Source organism: Lichenostomus cassidix, chromosome 13 (genome assembly GCF_008360975.1).
Source record: "Lichenostomus cassidix isolate B80296 chromosome 13, HeHo_3.0, whole genome shotgun sequence".
Classification (NCBI taxonomy): Eukaryota; Metazoa; Chordata; class Aves; order Passeriformes; family Meliphagidae; genus Lichenostomus; species Lichenostomus cassidix.
The window spans coordinates 4,913,879-4,934,187 of record NC_139494.1 but is presented as its reverse complement, the minus strand read 5'-3'; the positions used below and the strand labels follow the sequence as shown (position 1 = coordinate 4,934,187).

The 20,309-nt window shown below is 40.1% G+C and overlaps 1 protein-coding gene across 7 annotated transcripts in view; it reads left to right on the top strand.

The window, feature by feature from the left end:
- Positions 1-20,309, top strand: part of TENM2 (teneurin transmembrane protein 2) — a 557,904-nt gene that overhangs the window by 371,455 nt on the left and 166,140 nt on the right. For all 7 annotated transcript variants that reach the window (XM_085073437.1, XM_085073436.1, XM_085073435.1 and 4 more), the window contains one exon: positions 17,356-17,590. In XM_085073437.1, coding sequence (XP_084929563.1) covers positions 17,356-17,590 — 235 coding nt within the window. The remainder of the gene's footprint in view (positions 1-17,355; positions 17,591-20,309) is intronic.

The window sequence follows — 20,309 nt, the reverse complement described above, 5'->3', positions numbered from 1 at the left end:
TCACTACATTGTGCTTTTTCCCTTGGTCTGCTCACAAAAATTCATCCTTCCACACCTTTTTTTTCTTGGTGTTCATTTAAATAATCAGCATTTAGTAGAAGAATTTTAAGTTGCTTTTGCATTTGTCAACATTGAATTGCATGTTCTGTCCCACCACCTGTTACACAGTTCTGCTTACCTTTGAAGGACTGCCTAGTGCATTGTACTAAAATAATTTTTTAAGAAAATGTGGTTGCTTTTAGACTTAGCAAGATTTGTTCCCTCTATATCTTCTCAGTTTTCAAGACCTTTTGTTAAATACTCTCTACTAGACTTCTTTCATTCCATAGACATTTTCCATACAAAAATTTCACTATCTGATTATTACCTTTTTCTTTAACAGCTATCTATTCCTATTGTAAATTCCTGATCTACATGTTTGAATCTAATTTTGGTTGCATTACAACTCGTGTATCAATACAGAAGAGCTCCTTGATCTCCAAAATACCTACTTTTTCATTTTTTATATGCTAATGAATGTAATATAGCTCTGCCCTGTGATACTGTAGCTGTTTTTAATTAAGCAATCCTTAATTCTTATTCCTTGAGCAGCTTAGCCATCTTGTTCTCAAACTTGCTCAATATTCTTGGGTTTTAGATGGTGTAGGCCTTTGACATCCTTCTCAAATTGGCAGTGCTATGCCTGCTGTGCTCTCTGCTCTAGCTTAGGTTTTGATGTCTGTTGAATTTGTCTTTATTTCTGCTACTATTAATTTAAAAAAAAGGTTGATTTCTGAATATTTGTGTTGGGGAATTCAGTTAATATGATACCTAATATTTTCTGAAAGTATTGGCATCTGGTGGCCTTCCTGTTTGTCCATCTCTCTGCTCAGGGAGAAGAAACATTTGAGCAAATCATTGAAGTTAGTGATTGCAGTTTTCACATTACTTGATCATGGTATTGTTTCCTTATGATTAAATTCATTGGCTTGCTCATGCCTGTCAAATATATGAATTTACAAACCCTGTATTTCTTGGCCTTCTAACACAAAACTTGATTTGGAACCTGAAGTCCCTATTGGACGTATTTTTCACAATATTTAACCTGATTTATTTGTGATGTGGAACAATCTCGTGCTGTTCCTTGCATGTTTGACCTGTCATTTAGAACTGCTGTATCACCAGCACAAACAAAATCTGATATTAACTCTCAGAGCATGAAATATTTCTGCTTTTCCAATCTACAATTTCTTCTCATAATGAAGCAATGGCAGTGACAAACCAGAGAAGAGATTGCATTCTCAGTTTGACACCAGCAGCTGTATCAGGCTCTTTGCTTAAGTTTGCATTTTCTTTAGCCACTGAAGCCATACCTTGAAATACAGTTAGGTAAATTTAATTATTTTTGCTTGCTTCCTGTAATATTTCAAGATATGTGAAAATGAATCACAATGGGGGTTATCTTCTGCTTTCCTAAAATCTGTAAAGTTTATAATGGGTAGATATTGCTTTATTGCATTACACAATTTATTATCCTCCCTTCACGCTGCAAGTCCTTTTATTTCTTTCATTTTGCCTTGAAAAGCTCTGCCTAGATTGAATTATTTTATTTAAGCCTTGCATTTTTGCCTTCATCAGAGTTATAATTAATTCTTTGTTCTTTAAGAAGTTCAGCTCGTAAACATCTTGATTGACAGCACCCATTTTGGGTGACAGAGGGAAATGTGGAAACACAATCCCATCCAGGAAATCCTGTTTGGGACTGGAGATAGCTCAGAAAGGTCAAAAAGCAGTAAAACTGAGGGGCTTGAACCACTGGGCATGCAGAGTGCTGCAGTCAGTAGGACAGAAGTCCCAAACACTCCTTACAGCTGCCATGAACTTAATTTGAAATAATGTTCAAATGCCTTGAAGGAAAAATAGGAGATCCATATGTGTAACTTATATAGGAAGGTAACTTCTGGAGATAAGAAGAGGGAAGAAGAAATGCATTTTTACCACAGGAAATTTTTTTAATATTATGCCATACAAAGAAACCCTGCAAAGAATCTTGTAGCCTATGGAGTGGAGTTCCTGGTGGAAGCACAGGCCCTGGAGTGGAGAGCACAGATTGCACACTGGGAAAGGAGGAAACAAGCAAATATTCTTAATCCTCATCAGAAACATGCAGTCACGATCAGGTAAAACACTGAAGGCATATGTGCTATTCATCGTTTGCCCCATCGATGCAGTTTTTGCATTCAATTCTCAAGAAAATTTCTTTTACTACCCAGTTAGTTTTTATTTTATTTCCATTGAAGATTTGTAATATTAATTACCAACATAAAAACAAAGATGCAGTGCACTGAAACAAATGGGTGTGTTTTTATGCTTAGATTAAAACATCACTTGTAATTGTTTACAGTGAAATCTCCTTGCTGTCACACTGGTCTTAACAGGGTTATAAACATTTAAGTTCTTAGAAGGAAACAAAAAAAGGATATTATCTTCTAGCTCTGGTGTAATCCACCATTAGTTACCCAAATATTGCTGCATTTATACTGTATCATGTACTTATCAAACATCTACATGACTCCTTAACTATTTCCAAAACAAAAGAGTCATTATTTACCCACTGTGAAAATAGCCTCGTGTTAGTGGTATTAGAAATCATTAGCTCTATTAAGTCTGTTATCAGCTCTGTGAGCAGCTGGAAATATCCTGCAGCTCAGGAGGGCTCCAAAATGTTCCCCAGTCATTATATTCTAGATCACTTTGTTTTCTTGTATGCCTGAAACAGATTATAATCACATTCAGCCACAGGCAAAAATAGAAGCTGACAACAGTGGTAGAAAAAAAGATTTATGAAACTTTTCGTTGCTTGGGGCAGTATTTTGAACAAGATAGCAGTGTTGTCCCTTAGCTAGCGAACAGTTCAGCTATGTCTTTCTATCATCTTGGTGTTCTGTGTCTCAAAATGACAATTATCACACCATAAATAACAGCCCAAAGCAGTACAGATGTCTATAAGCAGAATCCGTATTAATTGTTAATGCATAAAAAAGAGACCAATCAGTTTGTTAGCTCAGAAAATAAGTCTGTTTTTTAATGAGTACAGAACAACTTAGAAATATTAATTTTGTCTTTTCATTGGTTGCTTTGAATAGAATTTACTCCAAAAATTGTATCTTGAAGTATTTGGGATTAAATTGCTCCTTTGGGTGAAGCTGGCCTTCCAAACAGTATATCTTAAGTAGCAGAATTAAAATAATTTCTTTAACATGGCTTAAGATCATGGGTTTGGGTTTTTCCCCTTAACAGAAGCATTTTTTCCACAAAAACTGTTCCTTCTTGAGAAAGGGAAAAAAAAAAAAAGTTTTGAAAAAGCTACAGGAATGAAAGAATAATGATGTCTCCATGAAAGTATCTTTTTAATTTGCTGTTTTACGAGTGCATAGCTCTGGACTGCCTGTTTTCTAAGCCCTCTGAAATAGCACTGAGGTTTAGGAAGGATATTTCTTAGGACCTTGCAGTAATGTCCCTGAATTGGGAAAGACTTGGCATTACCGGGAGTGAGGGGAAGGAGCAGAAACTGCTGCACATTTGTAGTACTACTCAAAAAGGAATGGATTTGTCTCTATAAGTAATTACAGCTATAGATAAGTGTACAATATTTGAGCTGGCTGTATGTGACACAGCTCCCTAGGTATGCCTCAAGTGGGAAGCAGAGTTTATTACCCTGCTCAATACTTCATTCCTAGGCAATGCCTTCATCCTGTCCTTCACAGCTCTCCAGGTTGGTTCCCTCTCTTTTAACTTACCCTAAATCTTGCCTAAAGAGGAATGCAGCTGCTTTGGAGCTCTGCACCTTTTTATTTCCTTCTTTTCCAAGTCTCCTGCTCTGCCCTCATGCCCTGCAGCTCCCTCTCACCTGAGGAAGGTGCAGCCAGAGGATCCTGCTCTGCCTTGGCCACCTCTCTCCTCTCCCCCTGGCCACATTCCTGCAAACTCTGTTCCCTCCCTGTGCTGGCTCGGGGCTAGTGGGGGCAATGCTGTCCCAGGACAGGGCTGTCCCTGCCCCACAGCCCAGTCTGGCTCCACCAGCAGCCCCATGCAGGATTATTCACTTCACCTGCTCATTATTTGTTCCTATTTTTGCTCATCAGAGTGTTGTCCTGAGTATTGCTCCTCCAGTGCCTGTGAATGTCCAGATCCCTCTGTCTGCCTAATGCATTTTAATAGGATATGTATCAATTCCATCACTTCAGAAATTCTATTTTAGCTGTTGTCCCCTTTTTGTTGATCATCTGGGGTAAATTAGTATAAGGTCCAAATCAAACTGAGTCTGTGACTCTCCCTGCTGCTCATGTGAAGAGCTGAAATCTGCATCACTTGAGTTTCTGTCTGAGCATCATCTGAAGTATTTATAACCGAGGCTCTAAAAATGTTACAAAGATAGTAGCATGCCATTTCTTTTTATGCAAAACCCACTTTGCTATGACATATCTGGAGCAGAGAAAAGGCTAACATGCTTATTTTGCCAGCTAACCTAAGTGAACAAATAGGTACAGAAAGATTGGAGTGGGAATTGTTATATTTTATGTGATGAATCAGGTTTTGAAACAGGCTGAGAGTAATTTGGTGCTGTGCAGGGATGTCACAATTCCTGCCAGTTATGCAAGATGTTTGTGTCTGTGCAGGAATTGAAGTAACAGTTTTAAGCAGAATTATTTGATTATGAAACAACCTGTTGTGTCTTTCTGCTTTCAGCTGTAAAGGTACTCCACACACATGGGGAAATACGGGAAAGAGGATGGCAGTTAGGGAGGAAAATCCTCAGTTTTTTGTCTAAAAAGGGCATTTGTCCAAAATTAAGATCGAGCATCTCATTTTGTATTTCTATGTCACAAAAGAATTATGGACCTTGATGTTATTTGAAAATATTTCTCAAACATCTAGAACAAGGCATGCCAGCGAGTGGGGATTCCATATTTCAGCTGATGCTACAAAAATATTTGGACTTTTTTTGCTCTAGACATGTTTTAAGGATACTATCTCTAACGATCACAGATCATACTTGTAATACATATATATCATCCTATCAAAATTAGGTATTTCAGCAATGGAATCATAACAGGTCCTTTGTTTTACTGTGGGTGAGAGCTGGTTTATCAGTGGTTGTTTTTTGTTTTACCAGGAGTTTAAGATGGATTATCTTGGAGGAGGGATTGTAAGAGGTGAGGAGCCAAGGGGCAAATATCTTGCACTGGTATGGCAGGACAGGAAAAGAATTAAAATCACAAAAGCAAAGTATGAAAAAAAAAGCGACAATTAAAAAGACCTACAAGCCTAAAAATAGTAGGTAACAGAAACAGAGGGATGAGACGGCAAGGAGCAATGGCATTTCTTGAAGAGTTTTTCAGACTCCCCCAGAGCTCTGGCCCTGCTCCAGCCTGTTGGAGCACAGTCTATTCTCTTTACTTGTGCTGCTTCAACTCCATAAGAACATTGCACTACAGAGCTCTTCCCTTTCTTACTCGCTTTCCTTCTCCACCTCTAAGAGACTTTCTCTGTCTGACATCATCCACTTTCTCTTTCAGCACCTGCACTGTCACAGCCTCAAAGGTGGAACATCCCTTCCTGCCCAGGGGTGGTTGTTGCCCACTGTGCAGATGGACAGTGCTCATGTCCAGCACATCCACAGGAGCTGCTGCTGACATTCAGGCTGCTCAGGAGATTTCCCAGTGTGCCCTGACCCAGTGCCCCTTTGGGCTCTGCAGCTTTGCTGTTTGATAGACGAGGGATCTGAGGCAGGAGCAGGGGGTGACTCAGTGATATGGACTCTGTGCTCAGCTGTTGGTGTATTCAGTACAACTATCATCTTTCCTTGAGTTTTAAGCTGATTTCTTCCTAGTCTGGCACATCAGCACGAAGTTGCCAGTGGCTGAGGCACCTTCTACATCATGTTGTGGCTCCAAAGTACAACAGAGTCACATCACCTCTTCTCCAGGAGCAGGGGGTGTGCAGCTTGCAGCAGCCACACATTGATACCCGGAGTACTCCACCTTGCTCTTCACATCAGCCTGTCTTTGTCACTTGCTCCTAAATTTGACTCTGAGGCTGCTTTAGCAGCAGGTTCCCTCTGTTCAGAGGGTATTTTGCTGCCAAAACATACTTTTAATGAGAAGACCAGCTGTTCTCCCTCAGGACCAAGCTTCCACTTGCTCCTTAGTTTGCTTCTTAATTGTCTTATCACTGATGAATAATTTAATAATTTTTCTTGAGTATTTCATAAATTTAGAGTTTTGCAGAGTCTCAGTTAATAAAAACATAATGTACAGCAGCAGAGAATTGGTTCTCTTCCCTTCTGCTTGTGGCACAGCTTGCTGTATTTCCCTGAGCAGTATCAAACAATATGCAACTAAATTGAAATAGTGAAACAAGATCAAGATGTCTGTCAGCATCCTACACTGATGTGTAGTTTGGGTTTTATTCCAGACTATTTTATGATGCAGAAAATATGCATAGATCAGTCTTCAAGCTTTAAGGATGATTGGCTTGCATGCCCTGTAGAGGGTAATTTTTGCTCTTGCATTTCTGTTAAAATATACTAATTAGGCATTAGGTTGAAAATCTAAACCTCCCCAGTGGGCAGGACTTGTGTTATGTATCAATTGGAAAAGTCTATGATCAGCTGTGGGGGGTTTATTTGGGGTTTTTTGTTGTTTTTTGGCAGCTATAAGAGGTCTGGCAGAATAATACTGCATTTCTAGATCTTCATCCAGTGGAGAAGTTGCCCCATTTGTTTCTGCTTACTGAGAGGTATTATTCAAATATTCTGCTTTAGAAAAACAAACAAACACCTAAACCAAACCTGTTTGAAACAGCAGTTAAACATGGGATAGTTTCTCTTAGCACCCCCTGGAATTAATTTTCATGTGGTTTAATCTGTTGTGACTGGAGGAACATGGCAGATGCAGAAGGCCTCTTGGAAGAAAAACAAGACCAGAGTGAAAGCAGTGGACCAGGGTTTGGCCACACAATTCCATAGGAGTTCTTTGCTCTCTGTGTTTCAGTTTGTCACATAAAATTCCAATACCATCCTTGCCTTCTTGGGCTTGGTGAAACACACACATTGAAGGAACACACAGCAGGTACTGTAGAGGACACTAAGTGTTATCACTATTGCTGCATTGTGGCTGTTGGTATCGATCATTTCCATGTTTGTGACATTCACTGCAAGCACTTCTGAGAGATAAAAACTCCACAGTTGACAAAGCCAGAGTACAAAATAATTTGGTTTATGATCCCTTTCTATACCATGTTTAACTGCCCAGGCTAATGTTTCCTCTGCCTTCCCATGTTTGTGAATATTTCTTTCAGATATATTCATTTTATAATAAAATCTTTCCTATGTGGGTATTCATGTTCCATTAGCACTAAGTATATGAAAACCCTAATTTTTAAGAGTTGTGCTAAAAAATACTTATTCCTGATCCAGGTGCCATGTGCATGTACCCACCTTCTGATAACCTTCTGAAAGTGCAGTTTGATTTTTTTGTTATCAGAATAAATTCCCCCATTAGTGAAGTTGTGTGAGTTGATAAATGAGTGTAAATTAAAATCTTTCACACATAACAGGTGCAAGAAAATTGCTAAAAAAGAATGGGTATCTTAATTTTATTTTTATTTTTATTTGTAAGATAACTTGCTGGCGTGGAGAGTCATAGCTACCTAACAGCAATAATCTAATCAGATAACTTTATTTTTTTAAATAATTTGATTTTGGTTCATTGCATCATAAGTATGGACACCTTATAAGTGTCCCACTACCTAAAACTTTAGGTATCTGCAATCTACTGGTAAGAACATAACTAAATTAACTTTCTCTTTAAACACTACGAAGTCTTAGGGGGAAAAAAATCCTCTTTGCTTTGGAATTTCTTAAGCTTGACAACACATCTGTTTCTGAATGTTTCTCTGAAAATGTGGTTCATAAAAGGTCCACGAAGTCTTGATCTTCTAAGCGTGCCTCTATAGAAGACAACACAGATCTTTCTTGCATATTAATTTAGAAATAGTATTCCTGTGTCATGGTTGTGCTATCAAAACAAAATAATCTAATTGGCTTTTTCCAAAATTGCAGTTTAATATCTGTCTATTGTAAGTGTCTTGCCAAGTTAATGCAAATGGGCTCCTTCTGGGAGGCACATGAGAGGTCACTTTACCTGCCCTGAACCTTTCCTGTCCAAGGGATTCCACCAATGCACACTTACGGTAAAGCAGCAATTTCAGGCACAGGTTTTGATTGCCTCATATCATTAGAACAATTCGCTAGCAATTTTTGCAAGGTGGCAGATGTTTACCCAGAGGTTTTGGCCTAATTGGGATCTTGGTATTTAACCACTCTCTAGTCTGCTATGACTTTAGTTGGATAAAATATTGCGGTCATTCTCTTTTCCCATTTTAAAATTTTTCTGTACTATTACCGCTGTCAATACAGCATTGCACTTGAGAGGAGTTTCTTTTCTTTCTTTTCATGGTATTAAACACCACTTAGTACTGTGGCAGCCTCAGACATTCTGAAGGAACAAACAGTATATAATACAATTATGATAGCTCCTTTTATACCTTAAGTAGGAAATGGACTCTATTCTCTCATTTCTCAGTTAATGCCATATTTCTGTGGCTTTTTACTTGAGTGTCACTGCACTGCTGGGCTCAGAGAAATCCAACCATGGCCTTGAGACAAAGCAGGCACTAAGGCTGGTGTTGGTGTGAGCAGCTGGGGTGAGGCTGTGCTTTCAGAAATGCAGACAGTGCAGGAATGGGCAGGGCTGTGCTGCTCACTCTCCCCACGACACTGGGAACAAGCAGCATTGCTGAAAGGCATTTCAGTTCCCTGCCTTCTGTTCTGGTAATGTGGGAACACTTCAGTGTTTGGTATCTGCCAGGATGATTACACAGCCTCTTCAGGCTGGGAATTCGCTTGCCTTCCCCGTGCTGGCGAGGGAAGAGCCGTGCATATTTCAGTGGCAGCCCAGAGCAGGGCTGCACTGCAGTGCTGATGGGAGCTGGGCTCAGGCTGCCAGGTGGGCAAGCAGCACAGCCCCAGGAGATGAGTAGTGATGGTGCTTTCTGTTTCACTGATTGTAAGTGATTAGGCAGGTCTATTTCATTTTTTAAAAAGAGAAAAAATAAAAATATCCATAGCCTTGTTCTGAGAGTCTCTTCAAGCTCACATAATAGAGAACTGCATGGAGGTTTAACATCTTGATGAGGGTTAAATCTCTGCAAGAAGTTAGTAATGCCATTTAGAGAAGACAACGCTTGGTCTTTTCCACCTAGACAAAGTTTTCAGTGGGCTCTTTCCTTTCTGCTGTGCTACAGAGTGATTTCTAGCTTGCAGTACATTTTTTCCATGGTAAACGTAGTAGCAGTGAAGTGTTTGCTGCAGTGCTATTGAGAGGATTGCTGGCCAGCACAAGCTCAGTGGGTGCCCCATCAGGCTGGTGCTGCTCAGGTAATTTCCTGCTCTCCAAGCAGCCTGAGAGCTGCAGGCAGGGCTGTGTGGCTGCAGGGATGGAGCTGTTCTGGGGCAGCACAGGCTGGGAGTGCTGCCCAAAGCAGCCCTGACCTTCCCCACGCTGGGCTGGCTGGGCAGCTCCCTGTGCCCTGCACTGAGTCCTCCATCCCTGGGCAGTGCTGAAGCATCTCCTGGGGCTTGGCTTTCCCTCAGCTCTGCCCCATGAGGGCCAAGCAGGGTGTTTTGCCAGGCACCCCCATGGCACTGAGGGTGGTGGAGCTGGGATCAGCCCCTGGGACAGTCACATCAGGCTGTACTTTGACAAGTTCCCAGCGAGAGAGGCACATCATTCTCATAGCTGAAATCATCTTGTGTTGATTTTTCTGTTTTACCATGTGTGACTCGGGGGGTTGCAGTTGGTTTTTAGTTGTTTTCTTTTTCTTTCACCCTTCACTCACAAAATTTCCATTTAAAGAATTGTACAAAATTTACTGGATTAATATTGGCTGATGTGCTGAGTGCAACTGTGTGAAGGCTTTCCTACATCACTTGATGATAATCTGCATTTTATTCATTAACCCATGGTTTCATCTGATTATAGAACGCTTTACTTGTAGTAGCTGAAGGTAGTGTCTCTGGTACCTTGAAAAGTGAGGAAAGGTCAACAGAACTTCTTATCTGAATGGTTTGTGACTTCCTTTTTTTAGTCCAATAACAACCAATAAAGAATTCAAACGAAACGTCACTGCCTGTGAAAGAAATGCCAGTCATGTAGTATTGCAGCTTGCAGTACCCTGGAGGCAGACAAATCCTTGTTTCTGTCTTGTACTTACTTGTATCTTGCCTGCTTTTAAAAAGAGGAATAACCCATTGAAAAGCCTGATTGAGTGCAACATGGACATTGCATTATATTTGCTTTTCTTTACTCTAGAATGATGCAACATTCCTCTTACTTTTTCCATATATTCTGCACAAATTATTTTTACCTGTTTTACCTGTTGGGAAACAGATGGTCCAGGTAGTAAATAACTGGCTTCCCAGGAGCTATGAAATTGAATTCTCCCAGGTAGCTCCTCCAGGAACTTTGTATTTACTGGTATATGTCAGTGAGCCTTCATGTTAATGATGCTTATATATCAGTGTTTATTTCCATCATTTGATTATCACATGGTTCAGCTGAAAAGTAACACTATTTTTAGTTATTATTTTCATGCTTTCTTTGGGCCAAAGGAGTTATATTGTAAGTATTTTTTGGAAAAAAATGTTCAAACCCTGAAAACCCATTGAAGAACATTGTAGTAAGATAGAATTTCTGTTTGTTTGTTTTAGACAAGAAAGACATTATCTTTTTTTTGATCCTGCTGTTGAACTGAAAGAAATCTAAATTGGTGTGCACTGTGCATTATGGTGAGTTGTCCTAAGGCAGTAGTATAAGATGGAATAAGAAAAAAAATTAGAAGTTGAAAAAAGATAGTGCTGCTGGGAAGAGATGATAATAGTGCTTCAGAAACAGAGAAATTACACGATGCTGAAAGCCATGTTCAATATATTAAGTTTCATTAGTAGTTCGGCTGCCAAACTTCGCAGTGGTGCAACTTGACCTTACAGACTCTTCAAACAACAGAAAGATTCAAAATCATTACTCTGCTGATAGACTATTCCTTCTTTTAAAGATCTGCAGCACCTGAAAGGCTGATTTATTCAAAAGCTCAGTTTCCTATTAGATCTTCTCTCTGACACAATTACTTTAATAATTTATTTTGAGGGACTCTTTCTGGTATAAATTTTTCAGGAGGTAGGATTTAACCAAAAAAAGAGTGTTTTGGACAATGTATAATGCACTCTGTGATGTTTCTGAAATAATCAAGATAGTGCATTGCATTAAACCACCCATGACTGGCATTTCTTTGGCCCCTTGGAAACCAAATGTGTTCCAGCTCACTGGGTGATGTGAGATCCAAAGTGCTACTGCAACAGCTTCAGGGATGGCTTGGCAGCCTCACAGCGAACTGAAAATTATGGCACAGTTATTCTTATGGCACTGGGAAAACGTTCAGGCTCCCCCGCAGACCATCCAGAGGAGCAGCAGTTTTCAAGCTGTAATTTTATCAGGAAAATGTCACCAGGTTCCACTGCTCACCTAAATATTTCTGTTCAGAAATTTCTGTCTGTTGTTCAGAAAAATCTGTCTTCACTTTCTCTTTGGTGTGATTCCCAGTGCTTCAAATTGTGTGAGCTTAGGCAAGAATTTTTCTGAGTCTCTAGACAGGGTCCAGGTTTTTCCCATTCTGTAGAACCAAGTTTAGAGAACAGCATTTACCTTTCTGCACTAAAATGTTCTGTGGTAATGATGACAGTAATAATGAACTTCATTGCTTGGAAATATATATCCCTGCTTTTCTTTTTAGTTCTTCTTACATCAGTGCCTTCTTCAAACAAGAGTCACGTACCTGAGCTGAAGAAGATAAATACACCCTTAAACTCTCTGAAATATGTTTAATATTTATATGATTATTGGAAAACTAAATTAAAAGATTGATTGAAGGAGATGTGAGATGCATTGACTGTTTTTCAATTAGAAAGAAGAAAACTGCAACTTCTGCAACTCATTTTTACAATATGCAAAATTTGAAATAGTATGCCTATCTTTTCATATATGAAAGTACCACAGGACACTGAGTCTGCATAAAGCATTCTTATTGAAGTGATGTGTTTTGCCATTGACCAGACATTATTTTATGCAGCCCCTGCACCTCACGCAGTGCAATAATGAATATTTAAGTGATGTATTTCAACAAATGTAATTAGTACATGGTGTCTCAGATAATACTATTTTGTAGGGCAGTGAGTTTTAACCTTTCTGCAGGTGACTCTCAGTTCAGAGGTGGTTGTATGACTGTAATCCCTTAGCATTGACTCCTGGTGGAGAGTCCTAATTCTTTGTCTTGCATGACTGTGCACACTGGATATTGTGGGTAAGCAATGGGGTAATTTTTGTTTGGTTTTTTTGGTTATTTTTTTTTTGCCACAGCAACATTTAATTTTCTCCTGTAATATTGTGCTGGGGACATGGCTGCAATGCACTGGCAGACACTGATAAGTGACTTACCGTTTCATATCACACATTTACTGAATTTTCAGTTTGAAATGTACAGTCTGGGATGACAGCCAGTCATTCAGCCTCTTCTTGCCTCAAAGAGTGTAAAAAACACACAGACAAAAGCAGGAACACCTGGCAAATGTCTTGGATTTAAAACAACAAGAGAGAGAGGTAATGGTATCCATGGTTAGGAGTGAGATAACTTGCTTCTTTACAGCATGTGTTGAAAACATTTTCAGAACACTGAGATGCCATTTAGCTCCAGCCTTGAACAAAATAATGCAGAGAGGGAAGCAAACAAACAGGAGAAGTGAAGCACAACCCCCAGCCTGTGGTGCTGGGCAGGAGCTCCCTGAAGGCTGCAGTCCCAGGCTGGAGACAGCAGCTCAGCTCCTGTGACACTGCTGCACTCCTGGGTGTTCCAACGCTTGCTCTTCTGCCTGACTCAGAGTGATGGGAGCTGCCTTGGAAGATGAATTTAGCTTGGAAGGTGGCCCTGTGCTTCTGTGAAACACCCGTTACTCATTGTGATGGCAGATGATGTGGTTTCCTTGTGAAAACAGCGTGGCAGAGGCATTTGAATAAAGAGCTAGGAGTGCTGCAGACTGGGTTCCTCATGCCGGCTGACGAGGGTTGTCTGTGGGCTTTTTAATTATTTTCTTTCAATGCATCAGCTTCTGTTTTAGGGGATTTTTTTTGTTCAGTCTTTGTATTGTTTAAAGCATAAAAAAATAGTTTTGTCATTGTTCATTTCAGAAAAATAATACATGTTTGGGTTTTTTCTTGTAGTTCTTTTGTGAAAAGGAACGATGAGGAGGTGTTTATGTCTCTTTAACATTTAATAATGTCACGGAGGATAATTCAGCACAACTCAGATATGATCTGCATTACTTTTTTGAGGTACTATTGACAAAGAACTGGGATGCAGGGAAGCGATTGCTTTGCTTAGATTAGGGATGCTGCCTTTTCTGCTTTGTATTTAATCTCTGAGGTGGGAGATTAACTTGTTCTCCTCGGATCGTTGTGTGGCTTGGATTTAGTGCGCGTGTTAAGTGAGTGTACCAAAGCCTTGGAGGAGCTATGAAAAACAATTTGACCATGTTAAAGCAGATCTGAAGCTTCACTTTGTATTTGAGTCAACATTTGAACTGTAAAAATAGCCCAGAAGTGATGTTTGGAAGCGAGTGCTCAGGAGCACTTGGCCAGCACTGATACAGCTGTAACTCTGTTACCTCTGTGCTAGCCTGGTTTGTTTAAATGTTTCCCCAGATAAAAGAATGAAGCGAACAAAATATTTTTTTTTCTTTTTTCTTTTGGTTCTGATTAAACCCAAATAAGTCAATTGGATAGCTTGTGATTGCTTTGAGGCTACACAGATGAGACTTTGTATTCTCAGATTACTTAATTACAACACAATTTACCCTCACTCAGCTGCTAATTTGAAATGAGTGCTGCTGATACTCTCGACTGCAGTAAGATCTCTTGAAGAATCGCATGTTGATTATGTGGACACTAGGCCGTGATTTTTTGAAAATGCTCAGCACAATCAATGTGTACTAAAATTGATTGGAATTAGGTATGTTGTCTGTTTGTGAATTTAAATGAGAAATTAAAAAAATTAAAAAACCAAAGTGTGGAGAGTACCAGAATTTCAGATTTCCAGATCTCTGATTTTCATTATGGTTTTAAGAGACTTCTTGAATCCTAAACGTTTGAGCCTGTGCAGTGTATCCTGGTGAAATGACTAATTCAGCTAACAACTGAGAAAAGGCACCATTTCTTCAGTATTCTCCCCCAGACCAATACTGGCTGCTGCTATATCAAAAATAAAATCTATTTCCCGAAGTAAAAAGCCAGATGTAGTCCATCAGGACACTCATTGTGTTTAAGCTGCCAAATAAAGAGCAGTTTCCAAGGGGCGCAGAGCGTGTCGCACAGTCACATGCATCGGGCCAATCCCTTTGGATCCTTTATTGCAGGACAAGTGATTTACCTCTCTGAACTCCAGAGCTCAGCAGATTTGCAGGTACTGCTGCTGAAGTTTTAATTTAGGCAAAGATGCTCATAAAGAAGCACCTAGATGCTCAGATGTGAATTCAATTTTATAGCCCTGACAAGTTCAATAGTGTTGGGCTCCTGCTTTTGATTCATTGAAACAGGTTTATGAAGAAGCAGCGTATTAAGCTGTTATCTCTCTCAAATATACACAAGGGTGTGCATGCTCCCTAGTTAGTACTTTATATATATATATAAGATTTTTTATGTTTTAAAATAAACTACATAATACATATATGATGTTACTATTGGTATTTATTTGTTTTTCTATATTAAATGTCACGTTTGTCTTGCACCAGATTTCAGAGGTTTTGCAGCTGCAATGTGTGTTCAGTTACCTCTGCACAGCTCATTTTGCACAGCATCTTGTATTTACTGTGTGTGAACTGAATCTTGATGCAGATTAAATAATTTGTTGTAACTGGATTTCAGCTCTTGTTTGCTTAATCTTACAGAAATTTTGTTCATTCTTATTGATGTGCACTTGGCTCACTTCTAAGAGCAGCCTCTGTGCTATTATGGTGAAAAGATTCAGAGTCTTTATTTAACTGTTGCTACTGTGGCTTTCAGAGCAAAACTGTTTAGTTTACGTGGGTTTGACTTTTTCATACTTATCCTTGAGAAGGGAAAGCTGCATCTAAAGTAAGTTGAGAAAACATGAAGCGCAGGAATCTTTTGAAGTAACTATTAACACAAGGGCACATATTTTATTTTATCACTCATAAATATTCACTTATTGAAATCCAAGCATGCTTTGTTTAAAGTCAGAACACAGACTAGGAGAGTAATTCCACTTAAGCTTCTGTGCACGTGGATATTGTCCAAACACATTTTCCTCCTGCTGTGTCTTGCTCTGCATGCTCTTGTGGAATAGCACAGAACCTAGTATAGATTAGAGATTTGATGTTCTTGGAGGTCCAAATGGGGATTTTAAACATAAAACTTCATTGGCTGCACAGTCTCTTTCATGCTTACAGAAGACATAGCCAAGGATGGTGAGGAGAGCTGCACATACGATGGCCTTGAAATTTAGGATGTGTTCATGAAAGGTGACTTTGTATTTAAAGCAGTCATCATTACCACACGGTGCACATTCAAACACCAGGCATTGAAAAAAGATAAAGAAACTGCTGGGTAGTTAAGGCAACATGCTGAGGATGCAGAATTTATTGTAACTCATTTCTTGTTCAGAGGACAAGTTGGACTTGCCTTATGTAAATCCCAGTAAAGCTGTCTGTCTGTCTGTCTGTTCTTCATCAGCCTGTGCTTCCCCAAGCCCACAGAAAGGCTTAAGAAAATTCATTACCTCTCTCCAGAGCCCCTGTTCTCTTTCTGTTCCGTTTGTGTTGCTGTTGGGAAGAGGTGCTTTCCCCGCTTCTCCCCGGGGCAGGAAGGCAGGCATGGCACTTCTCAGGGTGCCATGCCAGTGAAATATCTTCCTGGCTTTGGGATGTTATTCTGTGTGTTGGAATTTTTTTGTTTATTTTGGCTTTTTTATAAATATTGGCCTTAATTAACTTACAGTAATTACTCAGTTCAGCAGCTTTTCTAAACTTCTTTGTTTCATATGACAAAGATCAATCTTGCTGCAAATGGTTTCCCCTTGTGATGTTTTCTTTTATTATTTGATTCATTAAGTACAGAATTTGCTTCAGTTTCTAAAAACAAACATGCATCATTAGAATTGTAATTTCTCTAGTATTACTGATTAATGTTCGCTAGAAAACTACAACTCAATACAATGTCTAAAGCATGCAGTTCATAATAGTGTTTGTTTTCTTTATTCTCTTTTGATGTTTTTATTAGACATAAATTATTGCAATGTGTGGCATTGCACTTGAACTTATTTTCCAGTCTGCATTTATGTTTAGAAAAGTGACAATGTTAGAATGACACCTGCTTATTCTGTTTTCTTTTCATGTGCCTTTATTTTATTCCACTTGCCTTAATGATTAGAAAAAATTATATTTTTCATGATCAATGCAAACATGTCAGTACTCAAAGAATTAGAAAAGTTTATATCCCTCTTTATCACTAAAAAATACCATCTGTCATTTTTCAATGAAAAAGACTGAAAGAGCTGCACAGTTTTCAGACCTTGCTGTGTGTTTGTGGCATTACTAAATAGAAAAATACAGGCCAAATCCTGATCACATGGAATGACATGAAAGATACCATCACTGCATTGTTGCTCTCTTTTCATATTTGGAGTTTAATCTTCTTGTGCTGGCACAAATCCTGTTCATTTGAAGCTGATTGGTAAAATAGCAGTGAATGAAAGAAGATTGATTTCTTTGATTAAGTTTTATAGAAGCTTAAAGACCATATTCTCAAAAGCTATTTTTAATCCATTAAGGTTCATCTGTTCAAAGTCCCTGATAGAAACAGGGAGGGGAAAGTTCCTCTGGGTAGATGCAGAAATGTCAAGCTGGGCTGCTGTCCTGGCTGCTCCACTGAGGAGACTTTCTCCAGGGAGAACCCATAAAGAAATATTTTTAAATTTAAATACAGTCTTTGTCAACATGCCAGGTGTGCAGGCTGGGAACCCTGTTTAATGTTGCTGATCTCCAATAATCACCGCTCTGATCTGCCCTCGGTTTGATGCCCACAGGTCCAAGAGGCACAGTTCCTTTCCCCAGGCATTGGCCCCACGAAACTGCCAAGGAGAGCAGTGCCATCACACCCATTTGTGATTTGTTTCTCTTTTCTGTTGTAGGCCCTTCAAACCATCACAGCCAGTCAACGCTGAGGCCACCTCTCCCCCCTCCTCACAACCATTCCCTGTCCCATCACCATTCCTCTGCCAACTCCCTCAACAGGAACTCGCTGACCAACCGGCGGAACCAGATCCACGCGCCTGCGCCGGCGCCCAACGACCTGGCCACCACCCCCGAGTCCGTGCAGCTCCAGGACAGCTGGGTGCTCAACAGCAACGTCCCCCTCGAGACCAGGTGGGTGGCGTGGGTGGTGTGCTGGGGGATGCCACTGGTGGTCATCCAAAGCGCACTGAGAAAGCCCTGGGTTTGCTGGGAGATGGGCTTTGGTGTCCTTAGTGTCAGCAGTGGTTTTCTGATGTGGCAGGGGGAGAGAGTGGCATTAGAACACCCAGAAGCCCAAATTTGCTTTGCACTGGAAGGCAGACAGTAAATAACTCTGCTCACATCCCATTTTAAAGCCTTTTATTCACTTGGACCTTCCTTGCATACACAACTCATGCGATTAGTACAGCATATTTATATCACAGGCTCAGGGACAACTTACTTAGAATTCATATTGACTGTGCTGCTGAAAAATTATACATTTTGCCTTTCCTGAAGCAACAAACAGAGGCTCATTTGACATTATGCATTATGGGAGACTTTGAGAAACAATCCAAGATTCAAGACTGACAGTACTATAATTTTAATTTATCCTTCATCCAGCATGCAAGTTCATTTTAAACTCTTCTGTACGTGTTAACAGCTTGATGCCTGTGGGGCAAACAGCGGCATATAAATGAAAAGGTGCAGCACTTAGGCCTGACAGAGAAAGAAATAAATAAATGCCTGATATGCTGCTGGTCTAAATATTCTGGTTTGTTGTCATTTGGGGTATGGAATGTCAAACATATTTAACTTGCACTTTAAATAGCAGAGCTGGCAGAGCTGATCTCTCAGAATTTAAAATTAGCCATTGTGGTGCTGAATACAGTGCTTGGAATAGCAGGGTGGTGTTGCTTGCCCAGCTAGCGATAAACACAGTGAGCAGGTGGAGGAGCTGGGCTGCTGGGAGCCCTGGCTTGTGCCAGGGTTTCAGCTGCTTGCTTGCCACAGCTTCTGGGATGTTCCTTGTGGTCTGCAGCCTCCTGGGCCTTTTAAAGCTGCTCTGCTGGATTACACCCCGAGTAGCCATGGATGGTGTGGTTACACCACCCTGCAGCCTCAGCCCAGGCCCTCCAACGTTTGATTAAAGCTGTTTGTCTGCTCTGGAGCTCTGAGAGGAGCTGGGGTGGCTGGGTTGGAGCTTACAACACCAAGGCTGTTGTTACTCAGTGGTGAATCAGTGGTTGATCACAGCTCCATGGGGAGTAAATGAGACTGGACAGGGCAGGGAGGCTGTGCCAGGCTGGGATGTACACAAGGGGCTGTCCTTGCACTGTCCTGCTTTGCCAAAATGGGAACATGGGTGCCATGAAGAACTGGGGTGCTGAAAAGCAAGTGCAGCCAAGATGACCAAAAAAGGGAAGGAAAGAGGTTCTTCCTTACTGAAGGCTTGGAGATAACTCTGGCCAAAAAAACCCAAAAAAAACCCAAAAAAGCAGAAGTGATGCTCAACTCTGAACTGCTGTTTTCTGTGAGAAATTCTGCTATCTTATAGAACTTCATTTGGACACCCTAAATTTGTTTTTTATTGCTAAGAATTACAAGATGGAAATATTGGTCCTGTTCAGCCCAGGCAGGTTCTTGCTCTGTGTTTCATTGCCCAGGATTCGAACATACATTTAATGCTGCTGTAGAGTGGCCACCTGCTGTGCCTGCTCTGCCTCTTTCCGTATGGAGTTGTTCCTGGGTACAACAATACCTGAAATGTGTCATTTCTGAAGGCTCAAGGTTGTCTCAGTTTATCGATCACTTCACCTGGAGGGAATTCCTTGGGTTATTCACAAAAGGATTCTTTGCCATAATCCTGGCACCCCTGAGCCACAACAGTGGGCATTTGTCTGGCTGGGTTTTTTACTGTCTGATTTTGTACCTCTTCTCAGCCAGAGGTGACTGTGAATATCTCTACTGACTTTGACTGTCCTCTTTTTTCTTATCATGAAACCTCTGGGAGTATATATGTACATGTTGATGACAAAAGGTTACTCTGTGAATACTGTTATTTTTGGAGGTTGCAGGATGACCGACAGTTAATTGGAGCTTTTTGGAAGACAGGTTTGTCACAGGCAAGCATTAAGCTATTAGAAAATGTCCTGGCAGAATTGCTGTGTTCCAAGACTATTCCAGAGCTGCTTCAGGATCGATTTTAGTTCTTTTCTGAAATTACACACCTGACAGGGCTTGATGACAAGTTTCATCACAAGAATATTAACTCAGAAGATGACTGAAATTGATGCTTGTAAAATCATAGAGACTTTCAGAATTAGCCTGTAATTCTTGCACTTTAAAACTGGTCTTTCATCTCCATTCATACCAACAGCCACAAAACAAAAAAAAGGCATCTTTTTGGTAACTTTTTACTTCAGCCTTTACTTTATAGCTTTAGCTTGTGACAAAACATTGACCCCTCTCATACTGCCTCTTCACAGCGCACTACTCTAATTTTTTTATCTTGTTGTCTGTTCATTAATCTAAGTTGTTGAGTGCTCAGGAGGCAAAGCCAGCACTGAAAGCCCCTACTTTATCAAGACAGGGTTTCATAACTTTTAGTTTTCATTTTTTGGTTACTTTTGGTACAGTTGAGATTCTGCTCTCAACTGAAAATGATGTGCAAGTGGTCATGTTACTGATTATGAAACAAAACGTGGTACCTGAGCTGTCTGAAGGGAATGCTTTGTGTCAGCACTACAAAACTCAGATCACAATTTAGATTTCAAATGTCTCTTTATCTAACAGTACCAAGCACTGAAATCATTGAATAATACAACACGTGTCTGCATGTTTCCTTTTTTTTTTGCCTGGTAAGAATACT